The 23,576-nt window shown below is 36.2% G+C and overlaps 2 protein-coding genes across 2 annotated transcripts in view; one reads left to right on the top strand and one right to left on the bottom strand.

Annotated features, from left to right (window-relative positions):
• TMEM164 (transmembrane protein 164) overlaps nt 1-23,576 on the top strand; it is a 110,376-nt gene that overhangs the window by 45,589 nt on the left and 41,211 nt on the right. The window contains exon 6 of the mRNA XM_035323709.1: nt 1,334-1,374. Coding sequence (XP_035179600.1) covers nt 1,334-1,374 — 41 coding nt within the window. The remainder of the gene's footprint in view (nt 1-1,333; nt 1,375-23,576) is intronic.
• AMMECR1 (AMMECR nuclear protein 1) overlaps nt 3,026-23,576 on the bottom strand; it is a 106,569-nt gene continuing 86,018 nt past the window's right edge. Inside the window, exons 5-8 of the mRNA XM_035323710.1 lie at nt 20,762-20,876; nt 12,388-12,478; nt 10,603-10,699; nt 3,026-7,482 (exon numbers count right to left, since the gene is read on the bottom strand). Of these exons, the coding sequence (XP_035179601.1) occupies nt 7,368-7,482; nt 10,603-10,699; nt 12,388-12,478; nt 20,762-20,876 (418 nt within the window). The 3' untranslated portion in view covers nt 3,026-7,367. The remainder of the gene's footprint in view (nt 7,483-10,602; nt 10,700-12,387; nt 12,479-20,761; nt 20,877-23,576) is intronic.

Here is a 23,576-nt window from a genome sequence, read left to right as displayed (position 1 = left end):
GATGCACAAAGCAGTCTTTGGAAACTTGCAGTTCCTCTTTCCCAACCCTCTAGTTCAAGTGTGCTGTTACCCAGGCACAGCATGGAATGGCAAGGGCGAGGATGGATGTGGAAAGGCTCAACTTCCACGTATGCTGTTGGTTCTGAATAATTTGTAAGAGTGTTACAAATTTTGTAAACTTTTTAATGTGCTAAAACTTGGTAATGAGGTATCATTTACAAATGAGGGGTAATTTGTGAACTTGTTTTTGTATTTTGGTCTGATGATTTTTTTTGTTGTTGTACCCTAAGCCCAGCTCCCTGGGCAAATAGTTGTTAAACCTTTGAATTAAAACAAATAAATGCATTTTAACGGTACTGTACAGTTTTTTCATCATTGTAATCATGCTAGGCACTGAGTCTGTCTTGCTCATTATTTTCTGAAACTAAGTAAGAAAACTGAAGTTGATGTTCCACTTCTGCTTGTAATATTAGCAGTTAGTCATGGGGGGGGGGGGGTGCATCAAATCACAGAAGAATACGGACTCTCCTGTTTGAAGCAGTCTGTACTGTTAGAGGTAGCTTACCTTGCAGGTAGCAGTTCCTGTAAGTGAGAACAATGATTACCAGGGTTTCTTTTAAACATTTGAGTATGACCTGTGCCTGTTATTCTAGCAATCAACACAAGCCAAGCCAGAGTTTATTGGTAGACCTCACTGCAGGACATAAATCCTTTAGTTGCTATTCATATGTAACCTGTCCATGTCCCCATTTTTTTTTTTTTTTTTAAAAAAAAAGCTCTGGAAATGGTATGATGTCGTCTTCTACTCTTCTTTCAATTCTCTTTCCACAGTTGTGGTAGAGTCTTTTTTAATTTCCTGTTCTGTTCTAAGTCACTTCAGAAGAGGAATACAGAACAAGTACAGAAGTTTTCAGCTCAAAATTTTAAGTACATTAATTACAGTAGCATTCTGGCCAGTCTCACACCATAAGCAATGGCAAAGAAGTTCCATCATTAACACACTCCTGAAATGTTTCTGGCCGTAATAAAAAGGACTTTTAAGTAGCCTGCAGTAAATATTGTGACCCAGTACAGTCTCAGACAACCAGTTATATCATTATGTAAATTTCTTGAAAGAAAGAGAATACTAGATATGCCCACTTGAGTTGGGTTTATATGTATTTTAGATGTTTTAAGTTTACACCTAGTTGGGGAACAGAACTAATTCCCCAGCTTAAATTCTCTTGAAAGACTGGTAAGTCCTTACACATAAGTAAAGGAGCTTAAGTAGAAATTTAGTGTAAAGTGCATTATGAAGACCTGAAATGAACTAACTAAGCAATTTCCTTTTCAGGCACTGCTAATTATCCTCTACAGCACTCAACAACTCTAATTGTAAGTCAGCTTTTCATTGTTTAACATCAACATATACGTAAGAATAAGCAAATCACCACTTCTGAAACATCCCTAATACTCAGCACTGTTTTGCTATTTGTTTTGTGTACTGTGTTAGCTACATAGCTGGCTGAAGGAAACTTTTGGTAGGAAAGTTAACTAGCTGGACATCTCAGTGAACTGTGAGTTTCAGGTTGGTTTAATGATACAAAATCTGTAAAATACTAAAACCACAATGGAAGCCATTTAGTCAAGCAGGTTTTTCCCTTTAGAGTTAACTTTTATCTTCTAAAAATAAAATCTTTAAGCATCAGTCATCAACAGCTACCGATTACTTTTTTTTGGGTAACCTATTACAGTTGAATAAGCTAAAGGCAAGCAAAAAGATTTCCAAATTCAGATCTGAATTCCAGGGCAACACTAGAAATTTCTTGCTTTGTATCAGGAGTTGTCCTGCAGAGGAAAACATACTCCCTTTAACTCAGTAAACCATGACTCAGTACACTAGGCACTTGGCTCAGGGAACAGTTTTCCATGTCATTTTTACATGCCTGTCATCTGCTCATCCTGCGTTTTGCCATCAGCTGGACTGTTGGTCTGTTGCTTCACAGGAACACACTCCTTGCCCTTATTCAATAAAAGAAACCCTTGATAGCATGGGTATCTACACCGATGTCGACGTTTACCAAGCCTTCCTCAACCACTGACACACAACCCGGAAAGCTCTGCAGCCATGTCAGAGGTACTGCAGGGGCACTGAAAGCTGGTGCTGACAGCTAAGCCTGTTGGTGAACCAAGGGTTCAGGTGTGCTGCTTTCACTGGATCAGCTCAAGTTAAAAACAACCAACCAAAATAACCAATAAAAAAATTAAAAAATGAAAACCCAACCAAAACAAAACAATCAACTAAACCAACATTATAAAAGTAGCCCTACTTTGTGGGGAATGGAACAGGACTTCTTACTTGATCTTTCGTATTTCACAAGATCCCTGCAAAAATCAGTGCAAACCCTGCACTATATTTTTTTCCCATAAAATGTGGCAGTCTATACGTTAGCTACCTATGGCTTGCAAGATAAAGAAATCCCTTATGACAAAGCTAGTCTAGATATTCTTTCAAATCACACCTGTAAGAGTAATGTGAAGAAAAAACTGAAATTACTTCAGGTGATAGCAAGATACTCTTTAATACACATTTTGCTGCCTTAATCTGTTGACTCATGCTCCTTTACTAGTGCAGGCAATGTATTGGTTACACCAGTGTAACTGGTTTTGCAACCAAGTTCTGTTTAAACAATTTGAAACCAATTCCACCACTCAGAGAATACGGGGCCCAATCCTAAACATAATTCCGTATTTACTGGACAAAATTCCCTATTTAAAATTTGATGTAAAAAGTGCAAAACTGGACCCGAAACGCAGATATCATTTGGAGTACTCAGTAACTCACTTCTGAATTACGACTGCAAGCTGCACCTGTCCAACTGGTCCCTACAGCAGGCAAAACAACAAGACAGAATTAATCACAGGAAAATATTCCTAACACAGCATTAGCCTTTAAAATTAACACTAACTGCGAATGCCTAAATTAAAAAAGAAAAACAAAGTGACAAAGCCGCACAATTAAGCAGAGAAACATAAAAAGAAATGGTGATTCTTTTTCCTTATTTTATTGGGTAAATGATTTAAAAGGTAATAACAATAGTGTTAAAACTACTACAATATCTTTCCACAGCCATATCTCACAGACCCACAGATAACCTTCTATATATATAATTTTTTTTTTTTTTCTGCTTTTTCCTCATTTTATCTTTTTAAGCCATACTTATATTAAAATGCCCATTTCAACAGTTTCTTCACACTAATAGCAATTAAATGTGGAAGGAAGGAGGATCTAGTTATAAAGGAAGGGGGTTCAGGTAATCTGATATAATTGTAATCAATCAAGCTACTAAGAAAGGAAGGAAAAGAGAGAGGCTTTGTAAGCTACTCCAGGTAGCCCTAAGCCCATTGTGTGTCACCATTGCATTACAGGTAACTCAAGATGCTGGTGAACAATTTAAATTTTTTTTTGTAACATATAAAACACTAAAATAACTTAGAAACTAGATCCAAATATTTTGAAAAGAATCAACTTTGATATACAAAAACAGTCATAAGTTGTTACAAAAGTTTCAAACAAAAGTTTGTTTTCTCAGTGCGTTTATGTACCAGCGCAATTACTGGGTCCAGAGCAAAGAAAGAGGTTTTTATTTTTTATTTTTTATTTAACAGTAATAAAAAACAAGGAAAACATATCTTTGTATATAAAGAATCATTGCTGGTCTTAAGAATAAGTGTAACCAGAAACCCTTTAAATCTGAGAGGCACACTTTGGGTTTCCTTTTTTTTTTTTTCTTTTTTCTTTTTTTTTTCTTTTTAAACATAAAAGGAAAGTCACCAGTTTGTTTAAATGGAGGAGATACTCAGACTCCCCAAATAAACTTAATTCAATTAACATCACTAGCAAAAATCAGTTAGAAACTGTACAAAAATAAAAAAGTTAACACATTTAATCCTGCAGGGATTTTGTAAGGACTGGAAGGCAGGCTTTAGGAGCAGCATTTGGGCATGGCTGGAGGCTTCTTTGGTTCGATCTAACACACACAAGAGATGTAACCTACTCCAGACAACAATTTTAAAAACCCGCACATTTGAAGACAAGTAAAGAGGTCCATATACAAACGCCAGGGTGTGCAAAAATGGATTTGACTGTCTTGATTTCATAGTGTATCTGAGGTCAGAACTCTCACGTGCCCCCTCCCCCTGCTGTGACCAGCATTTGGGGTTGAGATGGTGAAAAGTCAGTGCTACGGCAGTCTAGACAGAAGGAAGGTCACTTGAGGCACGACTAAGCAATAGTTTCATGTCAAGTCCAGTTCTTTTTTTAAAACTTTATAGAAGAGGATTTTTAGGAACATTAAGCAAAAGAATTAAAAAATAAAATCTTTTTAATGGAATAAGGCAAATGGATTAGTGCTTATCAAAAATTAGCATTCCAACTTAAAAACAGTGAAATTAACTGCTTGGTTGTACCTTAACTTTTTATAAAGTACCCCAAATAAAATACCAATAAAAAAAGATCTGTATCTAAATGCAGCAATATATCTAAAAGGGTAATAAACATAACTATGAGGGAATGACATTTGTGAAAGCAATTGTTGATTAGCTTTAAGCAAACAGACCTATTCTGTCCCAGTGCATGTCACAGTGAACTGCACATTTTGTACAAATAAACCCACAATTACACAGAAACAATCCATAGCATTTTCAGCACTTGCATGCTGAGGAGGTAGGTGCCCTAGAAACACTGTAGATAAACTGATTATTCCAATCTCTTCTACAAAATACCATACAATCTGATTGACCACCGACTTTGTAACAGTTTTTTTTTAATTAGTGATACAAAACTCTGGTCCAGAAGGGTCTGGCATTAACTCATTTCAAAAGCACACCTTTACAGTTTGTATAACACCCTTTTAACTATATTTTTAAGCAACAGCTACTAAGAGATAGACAAAAATGCATTGTGCATTATGCTGTATACAAAAAGGAGACAAAACTATCCTTTTCCCCCCCAAGCCATGGTGGGAAGTATTGCTGACCTTGTCCTTAAAAACCTGCAGGATTGTTTATTCATCAGTATATCATTATTACACTGGTAAGAAATTCTGTATAACATCTGCATATATCGAAGATTTTTTAAAAAATCTGATATGATTTTAGATCCGCATGACCAGTCACGTGACCTGCTTGAGGTTGATTAGCACCTTTCAATACATATATATTTTTATATATAATAGATCTTTTTAAAAAACTTCTAACAATGAGCTCATACAGAAGCATGAGCATGCTGTAACGAGATGACAGATAAAGATGGGGTTGGATGACTTTTTTTTTTTTTTTGCAGCAGAATGATTCAGTTTGTGCTCAGTTTCCCTATAAGGGCGAGGAAAAAACAAAACAAAACAAAAAACTTTATCAGGTAGCCACTTGTTCACAATTTCCACTTGAAGACAAATCCATTTAAAACCGCTCCCCAAGTAGAAACTAGACAACAGTATCATCCAAAATAGCTTCTGTATAAACATCTATTAATTTCTGCAGCGTCTGCCTGGCACCTCTTGGCTCCTGAAATTTCAGGCCTTCTGCTTATAAATTAAGGCATCACAACTGAAAATGTAAATATTTGGACATCAGATGCTGTGGATGAAGGAATACAAAAGACTTTCTATGAGAACCTCCATATAAATTAAGTGGCAGAGCTAACCTCACATAAGGGATGAGCGTAATTTATCCATATCTGTTTTTTGAAACATTTGTACAATTGGTCACTTTTTTTTTTTTTTAATTAACTCAATCTTAATTCATCTATTTGAATTATATATATTACAAACATTCACTATTCAAAATAATTGGAATTTCTGCTTACCGTAGTTTACTCACCCATATTAGGAAGGTCTTTTCTATAATAGATGGGATGTGTTGTCCCCTAAAACATGCGCTGACCTACAACAGGTATTAGTGGGAATTCTGCAGGCACGTAAGCAAGGAGGTAGCTCCTAGCACATACTGGGCTTGCAACTATACCACACGTACCTCTTAGTAATCCTAGTTTTACAGTTGTTAAAAGTCCTAATCAGTTTTCTTTCTTTACCTCGTGGAGAAGTATCAGAATTATTACACAGTACTTAGAGCTCTCAAGTACTATTCCTGTAATAGATGAAAACATGTAAAAATTATGGCATACTTGTCCTCTGCTCTTTCACAACACTTTTTTTTTTTTAAACAAGTTAACTTTACCTAACTATTCATGACTTGATAAAACTCAGCAAGTTCAAAAGCACAAGAAAGAACAAGACAGGGATTTTTCTTTTCTAGAATAAGCTAAAGATAAGAAAAAGAAAAATACCTCACTTAAAAAAAAATAGTAATCCCAGAAACCCCAACGCCAGAGCAGCAGAGAACTCAATATAGTTTGCTACAATGTCTGGCGCATTTGCTATATTTTTTCTATGAATTGTATATGCAAGTATATAGTAATGTCATAGTCAAAGGCACTAAAATCTAAATCAATTTTCTTCCTAATATGACATCTGCTATTTACCAATCTGCTTTTAAAAACAAATGTGACTCCTAATTTGAGATCATCAGAAAGGCATCATCTCATTACAAATGCATTACTATGACGAGGCTTGGCAGGGTTGGACTGCCTCAGTTTCCAGCGCAGAATAGGAGATAAACGTATCTAGTATCCTACTGGATTATGTCACGTCCTATCAATTGACCACTTGATTCTGAAAATGCTGCTATATGAACTTCACTTCTTATTGTACGTTTCATTGCTTCTCTACATCCAAAAAAGCATTTTGGATATCAGCCTTCAAATTCTGGCTGTATGTGCTGGATCTGAAGATCATGTATATAGCTACATGAACTCTTCACTGCAGGGGTGAGATACTGCACAGAATATTATTAAGAAGGTTATAAAAATGCAATTCATTGTCTAATATAACACCTGAATCTGATATGTTTCATTCCCTGTCAGATCTAGTAATGAAAAAGCCATGAATGCCTTTTTTCTGAGCAAAGAATCCCTAACTGTAATCCTTAAACTCTTCCTTCCATCCACAGTCACAGAAAGCCTTGATTGATATAATTCAATGTTAATGAAGTAGAAATTTAAAATTTCATAAAAAACCCAAGGGCTATATATGTGCTGCAAAAAAATCTGCAGTGACTCAATAATAAAAAAGTATGGGATCTTTGTAATAACGCAGTTTTTCCTCCCGTTGCCATGATGAGCCTTACACACTACGGAGAAGCCTCAAAATGGCAACGGAAACTATCATCATAAAATGGTACAGTAATAGAGATAGCTAGACCAAGAAGGGGCAGGGTCTCCTGGGAAGAGGTCTGCAGAGAGGTCCAGTGACTGGTCATGCGGCTCAGTGTCAGGAATAATGGTTGTACGGTGGAAGGGGGTGCCCGATGCCGTTTTGGAAGTGATGATGCTGACGATGGGCAAGGTACTCTGTGTAGCTCATGGTCATCTTCTCACTACGGTACCTAGAAAAGAGCAAAGAGGCAAATGCAAGACCTTTTACCTGGAAACTAGGAGTAGCGCTAAAAATATGGCACTAATTGTACATTTAATGATGAGAACAGCTCTGTAGTCTGATCTTAGGCATAATGCTAACTTCAGTTGCACAAGGGCATGGAGAGAACCACTGTGGTTTTCATGGTTATTCTTGAATCTTAAGACAAGTAAGTGCTTATGAAAAATATTTCAAACATACAGAACTATTAAAAAATGTTGCCTACTACTATCCTTATGATAGAGGGAATTTAAACTTGTGAGGATTTACTGGGAGTGTCCCGTATCATCAGCCAACTCTCTACATAAAGCCTAGGAGATAAACACTGTAAACAAGCGTTACAGATTTTGGGGCTGCTTTTAAAAAATCAGTATCAATCGTCTACCAAATTCTGCTCTTAAAATAATTGCAGCTACATTAAATGCAGTTATATCCTTTTTAGACTATATATAGCGGAAAGCAGGATCCAGGCCCTGACAAAAAATACTTCAGATATATTTGCATCCATATTGTTTGTCAAGGAACATCTTGCCACATTTATACTTATCTGTAAAACTGTGAAATCTACATAAAAATAACACCACTGCACATTGCCACAAATTTCACTTAGAAAGACCTTGCATAAGAGATCTTACAGATGAGAGTTGGTGAATCCAGCTACAGTGGTCTAAAATATTGCCACCTCCCCTGTTTATGACATTTCTCTTCTGGAGTTGCTCTGGTTGTTCTTTCCCCTTTTAGGTCTGAAAAAGCACAACACATGCCTCAACCACTTGCACTCACAACCCACCACAAAAATTTAAACTACTGTTGAGTTATCAACTGCAGCAACCAAGGCAGCAAACACATTCGTTTCTGTTGCCCCTTTGCCAGAGCAAAACACCTTACACTTGCAGCTTTTTGCTTCCGTGCACATTTCAGAGCACCAAAGAGCCCATCTTTACTTGATGAAACAATGTTGGATAATGATGTACTGATTTAACAAGTGGTCACTGGTCCTGGCTAAGAGATTAGCTGCAGTTCCTCTTGAATTGATGTGAATGGCACACAGCACTCACTGCCCCCAGTGAGTAAGCTCATCTGTGAAAGAAATCCTCTGCCACTATGAAACTTAACCATAAACTTGGCAATTAATGAAGTTGTTTCTAAGTGGGTTAAAATAAGCCAAAGGCAGCCAGTGTAGAATCAGAGTTAAAACAATAAAAAGAATTTTAGTCTAAACATTAAAATTTGTTTATTCTACTCATTAGGCCAGTGATCTTGCTACTGTTTTGGATGCTGTGAACCTATATACACAACAGTGTACTTTGTTTTGTTTTCATATACTGTTGCTTCCAAAAAAATCAAAGAGCTGGAAGAAAATATGAGCTATATAGAAGTTTGTTGTCTTGGAAGAATACATTCCTCATTTATTGAGGTGTACAGAAAGTCTCATTTCAGAATTCTAGCAATTACTCTTGCCCCCAGTTATCACCACATTTTCTTTTTGAAAAGATGATAATGAGGTGTACTGGTAAAATAAATGAAAATAAATTGGGGTTCTGCATTTGGAAACTTAGCAGTATTCTGTAAATCCTTCCTCCCTAATTTAACTCTCAGAATAGCTTGTTTGCCTTAGTAACAGCAATTCCGCAGTAATCAGGTTCCTCCAAGAAAGCAGAATTCTGAATCATCAATGGGACACAAAGTCTTTCTTCTTCACCCAAAAGACCACTGAATGAAGGAGGGATTCCTCTAATAAAAAAATCGTTATTTTTCTAAGAAATGCTTTGCCTTCCATCTGGGCTAAACATCCACTGCAGCTAAGTAATAACAAGCATTGTAGATAGAGATGACAAATGCGAGAGCTGAAAAAAACACAAATCTCAGCTCTTTGTCCTCTACAAGCACATAAATGATCATGAGATTCCAAGTATTTTCAAATGTCTGAAATGAAAGGTTTGTGTTTTACTGTCCAGGAAGGTGAGTCTAGCTCATGCCTAGCTGCACTAAGAAGGAAAGAATTCCCAGAGAAATATGTACACAGAAACAAAGGTAATATATACATCAAAAACTAATCCTGTAACCCTATGAATCCCTAAGAATTGATAGAAGGTAGAAAGGATAACAATTTTGGACAAAGGATTCCAACTAGCAAATTTATTTTCTGTATTCATAGTATGTTCATTATCCCCAAAGGAAAAAAAAGAACATGAAGGGTTAACAGTCAATACCTCCTTATAACAAGAGATTTATAAGGATCTTTTTTCTCCAAGCATGGAATAAATAGCTAGAGCTTGGCAGTCATTTTATACTGTACAGCTATAAAAATATGACGTTTTAGAGGCCTTCTATCAACATTTACTCTTCCATCACGTAGCTGCAATTTTATGGGCAGAATATCCACTACTAATTCTAAAGCATTTTGGTTTGGACCTGCTACCAAGCCCTTCTGAACACGTTTTATTAAATGAGCATTACAACAAGTACACTAATGTGTAGGAGTGACAGAATATGAAATAAAGTATTAGATTCATAGCTTTACTCCTGACGATACCCTGACACAGTGAAACTAGCACACCGACCGTCGTTATCAGCTAGCTAGCTTGGACACCTAGCCTGTTGAGATAAGGAAGAAGCCTCTACTCCACAGGAGCCAGTGCCTGCTTTAAGAATTGAACAGGGCCTCCACACCTCCACAGCAACGGACTCAGTGTTCCAAGTGCTCCAATACAAATTGACAAAGGCAAGTAATCCTTGTTAATAAAAGCCCCGTGAGATCCACTACAGCTAACGAACAAACTGTAAAAACATGGAGCTAATACACTGCAAAGATTTTTCAGAGTTACAAATCAAAATATGCAGATGCCCAGATAAATATGTAACAAGCTATTTAACAACTGTATTTTCTTTCTTGCTTAATGCCAGTAATCCCTGTTACATTTAATGCAAGGCACAAATATCTCTAAATTCTGTACTGCTATTGTGAAAAGAAATTGTTAATAAATAAGGGAAAGCTTACTATTAACATCTGAAACAGCCACATATCAGGAATGAACACATCAAAGCAGTACGAAAACAGGACTTATCTGTAGTATTCCATGATGCATACCTGGTTAGCTTTATGGTTTTCCTGAATTCATTAGTAATTGGAGCTTTGTAGCCTCCTTTCCTCAATAAGGAATCTATGGTTTGAATGTGGTCCCATCCTGTTGAATTTTACAGCGGTAAAAATTAGTGAGAATTACAGCAGTAAGAATAGATGATGCAAAAAATACAGTACAGTATGTAGCGTTATTGATAATACAAGTGCTCTTCTGAAGTTGTGTACAAAACAGAAAATTCTTCCCTGCCTAAGAAAACAGCTGAAGGAAATATGCTGCATAGGATTTCTTTAGGCATAAGGCTTGCTTTACAAACAACGCATTTTTATCTCATGGTTGAAAGATTTTAAAAGTAGAACCACTGTGTCCTAGACTTGGGTTAACAGACAAAATTAAACTTTCCTGAAACATTCAGGCATGATCATTAATCACAATCACTTTATACATCATAAATGGCTACGATGGTATGGAAAAACTAAATTTCTCTAAAATGCAAAAGATTTATTTAGCTGAACAAGTGGAAAGACATTATTCTTCTCCACAAATGTCACTGTAAAGCTTAGTGATATTTCTGATTTCAGAACTACTACATAGGTGGCTGGTTAATTAAAAAACAATGATGGAATAAAAGTCCAGATTTGTTATTGTTCTCAAAAAGCCTTCATGTTATTCAAAACTCCTACATATTGATTTTAAAAAGCTTAATATTTCCAAGATAGCTGTTAAGACGTGTTATTTCCAAAAGATTAGTCACACTGAATATTTAAAACAACAACAAAAAAGGGAAGTTCATGGTCTACTATAAGTATTTAGAAATGTAAACACCCCCTCCTAATTCCTGAACTTAACATAAAACAAACTTGTGTGGATGATCACCAAAGGTCTTAACAAAAACAAAACAAAACAAAACAAGACAAAACAAAACAGTTCTTGAACTGGCCAATCTTAAATTACAAAAGGAAAACAATTGCCTTGGAAAGCATCTGAACTTTTAAGTGACCATCTGGAAACAGAATTATCTATTAATGATGATCATTAATTAAGAATTCATCCTATTCCTTTGCTCATCAAGTCAAATATAAAAAGGAAAAACAAAAAAGTGGCAATGCAAAATTTAAACACTGAGAGACACTGTCAAGCCTGAAAGAGAATAATGTTAGTGGTAGTCAGAGTTAGTTGCTTAGACCAACAGACTGCTATTCAACAAAATCCACGGTATATATACATATATATTAACTCACAAACTTTAGTCTACCCCTCTCTTAAAAGGGACACGTTATTTTGGAGTTTCAATATGAAAGTAATTCCCTTCCATCCAAAATACCAGAAGGTGCTGTTTATAAACCTAATTAAATACTACAAGAAAGTACCTAATTGAAAAAAACTTCGCCACTGGGAATCTGGGAATAAATCAGCTGTTAAGATCATTGACCAGACATCCTGTCACTTAACAGAGTTTGTGCATGTCTGATATTGCAGCATAACAATTATATGAAAACGTGTAACTTTTGACAACTGTAAAGTTCGCTGACAGCACTGTGGCTCCTTTCCATATTTTGTTTTCCTATAGCTTCACCGTGGTTATGACTTGCTTAAAAAATAGCTACAGTTTACTGAATCCCCTACAAGGGGTTGATACAGACACGTAATTGGCATTTTATATAAGAGTCTTTTCTTACAATTAAATATTGCTCCATCATCTGACATCAGTGCAAGGTCAAATATTGCATTTTAGATTTATATGTATGTTTAAATTCTTCACCAGATCATATGAAATAAAGTGCAACAATGACCTTGCTCCTTTGCAACCTCCGGTAAGTAGGTGGCGGTGCGTTTTGATCCTTTTTCATTGATGAATTCTATTCTAATGCCATGTACACCCACCTGCAAGAAATCGGCAGTTTTATTAGTACATTAAAAAAAAAAAAAGATACAAGAGATTTCTAACATGATAAAGGCCAAAACGTGAACCTTTCAATGGTTAATAGCATTTTGCAGAGAATTTCAAAAGGTGGTACTGAAGCAAAATCTCATCTCTCTGAAAGGTGTGTTCACCTGACAGCCTGGTAAGTCAGTAGCAGCACAAATATGCTCCTCAGTTCCACCATGGAGCTTCAGTTCTGGTCTGAAGGTAAGCCAGCTGAGATGCTAAGTAAGGCAGTTCTGTAACTGGGTTTACTGTTTCCCTCTGACACTGTTGGCAATGTTGTCGCTCATAAAAACACCTGGCTTGAGACACTTGAGAGCTCAAGATATAATCTGCAGGCAATCAGACAGCTGGCAAGTCTAGCGGTGCTTCAATTAAGAGCCTTCATTTTGTTTGAAGTAACAACTGAACAGTGAAATATTTGTGACTACCAACTTGAACCTGAAGCTCTCAAAGTTTCTGCTAAACTTTGGAGAGGAAAAGGAGGTATTTCAGAGCATTCAGCTTCAGACTCCCATTTCCATGCTACTAAGTACTCTAATATGACAAAATGCCAGCGTAGGAACCAAAATACCTAATCTCAAGGTGTTAAAAGTATTTTATATACGAGCTGTCAAAAAAAAACAAAAGGCATTTTCCAGTGCATTAAGAACCCCAGTTTTCAAGGTACAATAACAAATAAGTTGCTTTGGAGTTCTGTGTGTAAACTCAGAACACTAGTAAACTGGTATTTTAATTTTCATGCCCACATAACTAAGATGTTGTTTCTAATTAAATCCAAAGTTCCCAACTTTGCATGAGGAAATGGAGAGTTTATGTTTAACAGAGTATCACATGTTATTTGGCATGGTGCTTCTTTTTCAACACAAAATTAGTAAAAAAATGCTGTAATAGCTTTTCTGGTGACAACGTACTTTACCGTAAATGTATGACAATGAAAAAAACAACTAAGGAATACTTACAAAGCTCTTAATAACCACTTGTTCAATTAACATATTTGCTTTTATTGAGACTTAATTTTTAAAACTTTGTAATCTTTATATATTGTATACACATGGGACAATGACGGGAAAAGTCTCACTCCTGGCCAGGCCTCAGTACGTTTTCTGTATGAACCCAGTATTCCTCAAGTAGGAAAAATTAGAGACTAACATATTTAATTCATTGCAAATTTCAACATATTTCATTACCTAACATTCATAACGTGCATATATAACCACTAGAAAGATATATACTCTATATGGTCAGATGATGCGGTTATAAACCCAAAGAATCTGGAAGTAAAAAGCAACAGTGTTAAAGCTGAAATCTACCTAGTTTGTCCCTAGGATAAGAACAGAGTAAGTTTTTGCAGCTCTAAGAGCGCTCCAAATGAAGATCAGAACTTAAGACCTAAATATCTCATTCTAACAATATTCCTTTGTAGGTTTGCTCATATCAATTTTAAAAGGCTTTTTATTAGAACAGAAAAAAGTAGATATGAAATTAAAGGAACATTATTTGAGATTGCCCTAAAACATAGCCTGCCTCCAGCTTCCTGGAAACTATCAGGTCTGTCCTCCAAGGTTCAAGACCTTCTGAAATTTCATCCCTATCTGTAAACTACAAAGTGTGATTAGATAAAGATTGGGTTGTTCTATTGTGTAAGGTTGTTACTGTGTGGATTAGTGTAGCTATTCAAAAGCAGGCAATAAGCAGCAGATGGGAATGATCCAACAGCAGTTACAAAGGTATGGCATGAAGTTAAAAAGGTTAGCTAATATGCTTACTTACTTTTAAACCTTTAAAAAATAGTACTCCCTTCCCACCCCCCAAAGAAAAACCAAAACCAAAACACAAGAACAGTATCTACTTAAAACTTCTAGAAGTTATTCATGAGGCCTTTAAAGGGGATCATTTTCAGGCTATTAAGCTTATACAAATTGCCAATCTGGTTCTATTAGGCATTTCTTAGAAATGCCACTCAGTCTTTTTTAAGGCAACACCCTAGGAGAATGCTGACATTTTGATTTGTGAACTATCAGAACAATACTTTATCGATTTTACTCCCTCCCGAGTAAGATGTAGTTGTAGAAGTTGAAGATGTAGAAGACAGATTCATCAGTAAGGTTATCAAATTGGTGGTGGCTCATCAAAACCCCTTCCGCCAACACAAACTAATTGTTTTTATTGCTATACATGGGGAAAAAGGAAGATCTGATCATTCTTAAATGGGAACTATCAATTGCAGCACAAATCACCACGTTTTCTGTATAAACTTTGTTGATAAAGTCGAGTATGTGGCAGTGAAACAACTATTATAGGTAACCAGTAGAAAATTGGATTTACTTGGAAAAATGAATGCTAGTCTTGTAACAGCAACATCACATTAACTACCTATGCATTTGCCTGATTGGGTAACTGCATACATTCAATTGGGTAAGCCCTAAACCCAAATGGCTTGTTTTAGCACACCTTCAAACCCTGCATAGTATTAGATTCCAAATTCTATACATTTTTTGCATAACAGTGATCCTGTAGTATTCATGAGGTATTAACCAGAAACACTAACGATGTATTAAGTATCATGCTACATTCAAGCAGTAGGTAATTGCGTTACACTAGATGTTGCCCATTAACCATTTTAATAGATTTTTAGGCCCATATCCATGGAGGAAAAAAAGATGTAAAGCACAATGAATAAGGCAACACAATTGTGCCCACAATTTCTCTGCTTGGGAAAATTTCACAGCGTTCTGTGAAGCATGTATTCCAACTGCACAGCTAATTAAGCAGTACTTTTAGTCCAGTATGAATGGCTTTCCATTGTTTAGCTCCAGTTCAACAAAAACAGGCCTAAGTTAAAAAACGGAAGCCACACACGAGCATATTAAGAATGATTCACAGTAAGATAGGCATGGGCTCAACTACAGCAAGTTATTTTGACTTCCTCAAGAGACCAGCACTGATGAAAACTTCCGTGAAATTTCCCCAAATATTCCCTCCTAAGATGGGAGGTAAGGGGTAATTACACATTTGGAAGACATTAACTGGACTGTAATTTGCCTACCAGGCTCAGCACAGAACTTAAACAAAGCCTGGGGCTTTCTTCGCAAACTAAGATTTCTGATTTACTACAGGCAAATTTTCCTGAAATAACATCTGTGCCATCCAGAAAAACAAGCCAAACAATCTTCTTCAGCAGATGGAGTTTAAGTTCTATCTTAAGCTCTATCTCTATGTATGACTACATACAGGTATCCTTCTGAGCTGCAAAAAGATCATACAATTGTAAAAGAATATACATTTTTGGTGAAAAATGAATAGGAATCTATTTAGACCACTTTGCTACTGGGAAACCAAAGTCAGACAAGGAGAGACTTAAAAATGCAGCAACCAGTCTCCTCCAACAGAAATATTTCTATAGGGTTTTACAGCATGAAATACTGTACAATATGTATCCGATACTTTTGGATATAAGCTTTTTGGCCTTGTGTACAAGTAGACAGAGACTACTTCACACTAAGTCCAGAGACTACATTAATTCAAAAACACAGACCTTTCCCTAAATCTAAGGATTACTTGAAACTAGGAGTGACCGCAACAGAACTTCAGACTTAGTTGTGTATTTTATACATATTCATATTCGTTTATCCACATTTATATGGTTTCTTTTTTAATGAATCATTTATTTACATACATCTCAAGATGGGGCAAAAGAGATGCACGCAATATTTATTGTTTTGCTGAAGGCTTCCGTCACTCGCCTTAATAGATATTATTGCCCATAATATCTATCTATATCCATATCTGTGTACCTACCCATATCTGTTTCAGTTGGGTTAACAAAAAATTGTTCCAGAATCTACCTCAAAACCGATGTTCAGGCAACTCTTCTGTTCAACTGCCTGGTTCTGACTGAGTTCCAAATACAGTTTACAAACCCGCTCCTCTCGTTCTGATTCCCCCATCCATACTGAGAGGAAGAAATAACGCTATTCTTGTTAGACTGTCAGTGAGGAACTTGGATGAGCATCTGAAACATCAAGCCTTGCTGAAACTTAACTGTCTAGTCCGCTGTGAAGTAAATGATCAAATTATTGGTCGGTTCAGTTTTACCTACTGCAGCACTGACATCCATAGATTTGCATACATTAACACTAGTTAGTTTAAGATGAGTTGTAAACATTTTTTCAGAAATACATTAAAAGCAGGTAACAAAGAATCTATTGTGAAGTATCCACATTGAATACCCCAGCTGGAGTAGTGCAGCACACCCTTGGTGGTGGAAGCAAGTGTCTTTCTGTTTCTTAAGTTCACTCAATATTTGCTGTTCATCACGTGAGACTAGAAACGTGGCTTGATGTGCAGTCCTTTCTGCCTGCGTGCCAGGTAACGTGCAACAAACTCTGCCTTGCCTCTCAGTTCTACCAGTACCAGCATTCATGTGACCGATGAACCAAACCAGGCTGTTTTGGTGTGTGGCTTTTTACTGACTTGCGGTTTATCAGCTCAATCCTTGAACAGTGGCAAGCTAGAAACATTTTCAAACAAATAAATTAGCCTATAGCTCATCGAGTATTCCTTATGATACCATATAATGTAATATCTTTCCCATTTACTTAATGGAACTTGCTCTAAATGAATGTGTCTGGAAACAGAACATTTCAGATTAAGGGACTATTGCTACTTACTAGAAGTTGACACTACTTTTTATTAATGGAATTCTTCAGCTTTTTAGCCTTCTCTCTGTACCAAATATGCTGGTTTATTTCTGATCATCCTTATTAGGGCTTAAATATTACATTCGGATTTAATAATGGAGGCAAAAAGCTATTAAGGAGAAATGCTCTCCAATTCATGACATGTATTCTTTTTTTATGTATTATTTACATACATGGAATCACTGAATATTGTCCAAAGAAAATAAAGCATTGAGATCAAGACTCCTTCTTCTCTGTTCTAACAAATATAAGCTCCAAAAGTTGCTGGTGCTGCTGCACTTGAAGGAAGAGGGAACACTAACAGGAAGAAGTCCCACAACTCTTAAATATACTAACTTTGTCAACAATGAAAAGCCACCTGAAACTATTAAAACTAATATTTAAACCAGCATATACAGACTAAAGGCCTTTTGTATCAACACAGCAAGCACACACAGTTCGGTAGATTTTACTTTCCCAAAGAACAGCAACTTCAGGACAAAGATCTCTTTCAAGGTATTTTAAGGAACAGCAGCTGATGAATTCTAGATATTTATTACCCTGCTGGAATTAAAATAACATTTTCCAAAAAGATTCTTGTTGTAATGACATATGTCTTAATGTTTTATGACATTTTAGTAGGAAAACTGAAGGAGGGTCTGAATTAGCAAGACAGAGTTTACCTTGTAGCAAGAAACCCCACAGATTCTTAATGAAATGAACAGAAAATATACTTAGGAAGTGTTCACTTGCTATAAGATGAGAGAGAGAGCATGAATAGAGGCACTGTGCTTTTCTATATTTCTAGAAAACAAGCATGCATAGAATATATACAATATATACAATCATATTGCCATTTATCTTCTAGCCATGCCCTCAAGTAGGGCTGAGAAAGGCTGTGAAACTCCACCCCAGCAGCTACTGGACCACAGCAATATTTCATGAATTCTGTCCAGCAGAAATAAAGAAACAGTTCATCCACTCCCAGCATTCACGTCAAAGCCCTACATTTGTTCAACTGCTAACGCTCAGTGCAGTTCATATACAGTCATGTGCAAGTAAGAATCCTGAATGAGATTTTAGGAAGTGTCCCCATGAACCACTGCATTGAAGTGGTCCTTTAAAAATAACTAGGAGAAGGTACAAACCTTTATAAAAGGTGAAAATGGCAGCAATTTGAAAAGTCATATGGAGCTAATTGCAGTCAACTTACATCTCCTGTTTATTTGGCTGAAGTTTCTGCTGCAAAAGGATCTCTCGTTGCTTCTTACAACTGTAATACTCATGTGTTCAGTTTGGGAATATAATTCATTGATCGGAGAACAGATCTATCACTCTGCTTCAGGATACAGGAGACACTCCTGGGTCAAACGATCCTGTCTCTAAGCTGCCAAACCAGTGAGTTGTCTGAATCTGCAATTTTGAAATATTGTGACCTCCATCAGCAGATTGCTGAATTAGCTCCCACAAGATCGTCAATTGGTAGTGTACCTACAGATTTAAGATCTTCTAACCAGGTTGATTCTTAGGATGATCTGGAAATTAGCATTATGCTACACAGAAGATGCAGAAGCCCTCTATAGATCATATTTTAGACATCCTGAAATATCTTTTTGCTATTTAATGTTACATAACTGCAGCTCCCTTAAAAGAAACATGGATGACATAAGCTACCTCACTGACAGGGGCGTGTGCAGGGATGAATCATTCTTTTAAGAACTAACAATTAAAAATGTTATCTTTCTCATATTTACACCCCCACCCACTTTGCATGGAAAGTTTGGGGATTACCCATATCTATGTATGACACAATCCCTTTTTGTACTCAGACATTGGCTTCTGTTTCTCTTTAAAAATGAAAAATTTCGTCATCTTAAGAGATTATTATTGAGGCAATAAAATATCATATAATATTGATGGTAGACCACCCCATAGAAATAGCTAAGTATTGCACTTCACACTTTTAATGAGATACTTTCTGAGTATATTCACAGTCTGTTTTTTAGGGAGTTATTAGAAATGAAATAAAATCAAAAACATCACTATGGTTACTACTAGAAGTCAACCTAGTAAAGCAGAAAAGATTTAGTATTAAAAGTCACTACAGTTTTAAATGCTTGAAATCAGTATTTAAAGAGTAAAGGTACTTAAAGGGCTCAGAAGCAAGACAAATGAGTTCCCTGAAAAAAGTCTCTTACTGTTTACAATGCACAGTTTCAGTTAAGACTTATTTGTCTGACATTACATAAAAAATTAATAATTCTGCCTAGAGGAAAAATGCTGATAAACGCCAAAGCAGACTTACATTCATTTCATGAAGAATTACGTATCAGAAGGAAGGAAGCCTTTGTTGTTACAAGTTGAACAGATAATGCATTTTTATTTTATTATTTTGTATTTTTAACTGCTGTAAAATTGATTCATACTGCTGAGGTTACAGCCACAGACCACCATTCTGATACAGTAGAGCCTCTTACCATTTTAACAGGGAATGAAATTCCCTTCAATATATATTTGTTAGGTGTGTGCGCAACAGAAAGCCTCTTTTTCTACTAAGAATTCCTAAATGTTTAGTAGGGTTAAGTCATTATTACAGGGAAGTACTTGTGAGGTACGTCTGACATTGTAACACGTCCACCAGCATATATGACCACTTCAAAAATGTTTCTATCCATTCAAATATAGACTAGAAATGCAAAGCAACAGTCATCCTCGCCGAGATAAGAAGTTCATCTTAAGTTGAGTAACTTACTTTCTCGCATGCATCCAATACCAAATAATTTGGGAAAGAACGTAAGAGTAACAGAATAACACTTCTTCCAGTACACCTTCCCAGAAATAACTCTGAAAGCAGTATTTGCTTCTTAATCTGTGACTTCTATGCTGCTGTTCCAAGAGAACGCATGCAGGTTTCCTAGAATCAAGCAAGTAAAACAGATTCTGCTCCATGCAGAAGTAGCAAAGGAAAATAAGAGCAATCATTTACTTGGCCTCACTGTTTAAGGGCTCTGTGGGCTCTGTGCAGGCCACTTGCTCTGAAAGCGAAGAACATTTTGGAAAAGATAAATGGCTTGCTCCTACAAGCTCAGTAAGGCTGCTTGTTTTGGGACTGCAATTTTTGCAGTGTCCATTTCCAGAGGCATACATCAGACTATCAGCTTTCATACTGGAACATCCTGTTTCCAGAATCAATAGAACAATCAGCCATGTTTCGTTTCTGTAGTTAGCTATGCTGCAAAAGAGGTCTCAGGACCCCATCAGTCCAGACAATACCGTGCATGATGGAATCCTAAGACAAAACTACAACCGCACAGGGCACTCTTATTTTTAGTGCTTAAATGGGCAAGAAATCAACTTTACTCCACTTTCACAGCTCAGACCTTTACGGTGATGGTAGTTCTAGCAAAATAGTCTTTTAAATCTCTACAGAAAACAATCCATATAGCGTGCAAAACAGTGACTAATTAAATATATGCAAATAATTTAAATGGCGTGACTTCTGCTATAGATGCTCATAATATCCACGTAATTTTCTTAAAAGACGTCTGAAGTCCTTACCTCCCAGTCCATGTAGTCACATACATCTTCAAAGTTAGTGAGTAGAGACACTGAGCAGAAAAGCCGTGGCAGCTCATCCCTCGTCATTGGGGGGAAACGACTATCTTTAAGGGCACTGTTGAAGACAAAACAGAATTTCAAACTTTTTTTTTTTTTTTTTAAAGATCAAGGATCTAATGAATCAACTGAAAAGCATAAAGGACAAAAAAAAAAAACTAAAGACAACTGATGAAGCGGTGACCAGTTTGACAACCCAGTTACTGCTGTAACACACTGACCAATATTCCCAACTTGTTCCTTAGACATTTCTTTTAGATTTCTTGGCTGGTCAGTTAGGTGGTATTCTGAGGGTCATTCCCTCCTGAGCTGATTTTGCTTCTGTGACAATGACTTACTAATGAAGCACCAGAAAGTTTTGGAAAAAGTTAAAAAAAAAAAAACAAACAACAAAACAAACAAACAAAAAACCAGCTCTTCTACCTGCAATTTAGTAAATCCCTTTCAAAAAAAGATTAAACCAAACATTATAGAGAGGGAAATTCTATAGCCTGCAAAAATCAGATGTAGTAAATACAGTAATCAAACTGTAGAATTTAATTGTTCAGTGAAAGAAATCCAAGTAAGCAGAATATTCTCCAAAAGGAATATTGATTATAAAAAGGTAAAAACGTCCAGGAGTTCTACAGACTTGTAAACCTACAGAACTTGAAGGTGTTCTGCAAAGCAGAGGTAATGATTAGTAACATGGAAGCTTGCAAACAGCTAAGCTGATCCTCAGGCTAAGGCACGGTTCTATAGACGAACATACATCTAGCAGAATTCCATACCAAGAAGAACTAACTGTGTATAGTCCAGTGCCCCTTGAAAAACAAAGCAGTTAACAGACAGAAAGCAGCACCACCAGTAAGAACATCTGTAAGAACCTACTCGTATAAGTTTGGTTAAGAACCAGTTCAATTGGAAAAGGGAAGGTTAAGGTATGGCATCCCATCATTTTTTCTTCTCTTACCATTTTAAATATGATACACATGAACATAAGCATGATCATCTCCAACAAAACAGACCTGCTAACTGAGCTTTTACTAAGTAAGGAGAGCTTAACATTGAGAGACTTGTTAAAGTACTACCAAGTTCTTCGTATGTCTTATGTTGTCATGTAACAACATGATCATTCTTACTCATTTTACTTGGCATACAGCCTGCAGTTGCCACTAGGTGATACCATTACAGCCATGACGATGGCATTTAGAAGATGGCTGATGTCTCTGCATCAGATACCACCAGCTCACATAAGGAATAGTATAGCTTTATTAAGGCCTATGAAATAATAGTGCATAAGCAAAAGAAAAGAAAAGAAAAAAAGAGCAAACTTAACCTAGGAGAAGAAATCATCATATGTATAACCAGAAACAGAAATCCCATCACGAATTAATCCCATACACTGATGAATTAAAACAGAACCTTTCCTTTTCCAGGGGGAAAAAAAGCAGTCTTTTTTTTCAGACATGCTACAAATAAAGAACATAGTGTTGGAATTACTAGAGGCTCTTCTCCAAGCTTTAGTATTTTTATGTTATAAAATAGATAAGAAATTTAGATTTTCATTATGAAGGTAAATTTGTTACATAATTAGGAAACAGATGGTGAGTCTATTCTACCAGTACTTAGAAGTAATTCTAGGCAACCCTAGTCAAAGTTGCCAAACACAAGGAAAAAAGATGTTGAGACAATCATTAACTAGCCAATATAATTTTTTAAACTTATTTATGTAAGACAGGGCTACATAGACATGTGAAGAACTGAGAACACTAATGAGATTTCAAGCATAATACCTGTGATATTTAAGTAATGACTTTCACTGAAGATGTATCAAGATACTCTCCAAGATTCCGTTGATGGGATTTGCAAAGCCAGGTTTGTAACTGCTAGAAACCAGACAGTTACCTTTCTCCATTACCTGGTATTTCAGAGCATCATCACAGATCAACTTAAATAGCTACAGCAGGAGAGAGAGGAAAATTTGAGCAGCTAATTCAGCCTTCATATCCCTCCAAATAGGCAAAACATATATATGAGTAAAGGCAGGATACTCTGGACCACAGGTTCAGCTCAAACCACAAGTCCATTTTGCCTTGTATTAAGTAGTAGCCAGCAGCAGATGGCAAAAGAATAAATACAGGAACACAATAAATATCCAGGTGGTACTTCCCTAGAAGACTCTCCAGGAACCCAGCTGTTTAAAGCTTAGGGATTTTGAGCCAAAGATGGGATATCTTCACTTCTTCATGGGTTTATTTAATAAGTGCATGCAAGCACGCTCTTGAAATTTTACACCTTTCAATAAAACTAAAAACTATGCTCAGAAACCCAAATCCTCTTTTGATATTTTGATTAAGAAATATGCTATCCAGAGAATCTGTTTCTACTGCAAGTTTGCTTACATGCAAATTTCTCATTTCCCTGATGTATGTTCTACCTCTATCATATAACCAGTCTATTTGAATAACTACTGAAAAGCACACGAAAAGACAAACATTATTTCATTAACAAACTACAAATTCAGTTATCTTATAAAACAACAGCATGAATGGATATTGCCAATACTCATTTAATCCTGTTTTCAAGATTTATGTCCCAATCTTACCATGCAAAACATTTCCCATACTGTAAGTATTTATAACCTTCAGATTTTTATTTTTTTTGGCACAGCTTGATACTGGTTTATCTAACTTTCACTTCCCCTTCCTAAAGCTGCCAGAATGCACTTGTGAATTTACACTTCTGAGGCAAAGGTTGTCTGCTATGGGTGTAAGAA

Source organism: Oxyura jamaicensis, chromosome 4 (genome assembly GCF_011077185.1).
Source record: "Oxyura jamaicensis isolate SHBP4307 breed ruddy duck chromosome 4, BPBGC_Ojam_1.0, whole genome shotgun sequence".
In the NCBI taxonomy this organism is placed as follows: Eukaryota; Metazoa; Chordata; class Aves; order Anseriformes; family Anatidae; genus Oxyura; species Oxyura jamaicensis.
Note: the sequence above shows the minus strand (reverse complement) of the source record. Positions and strands in the feature narration are given on the sequence as shown.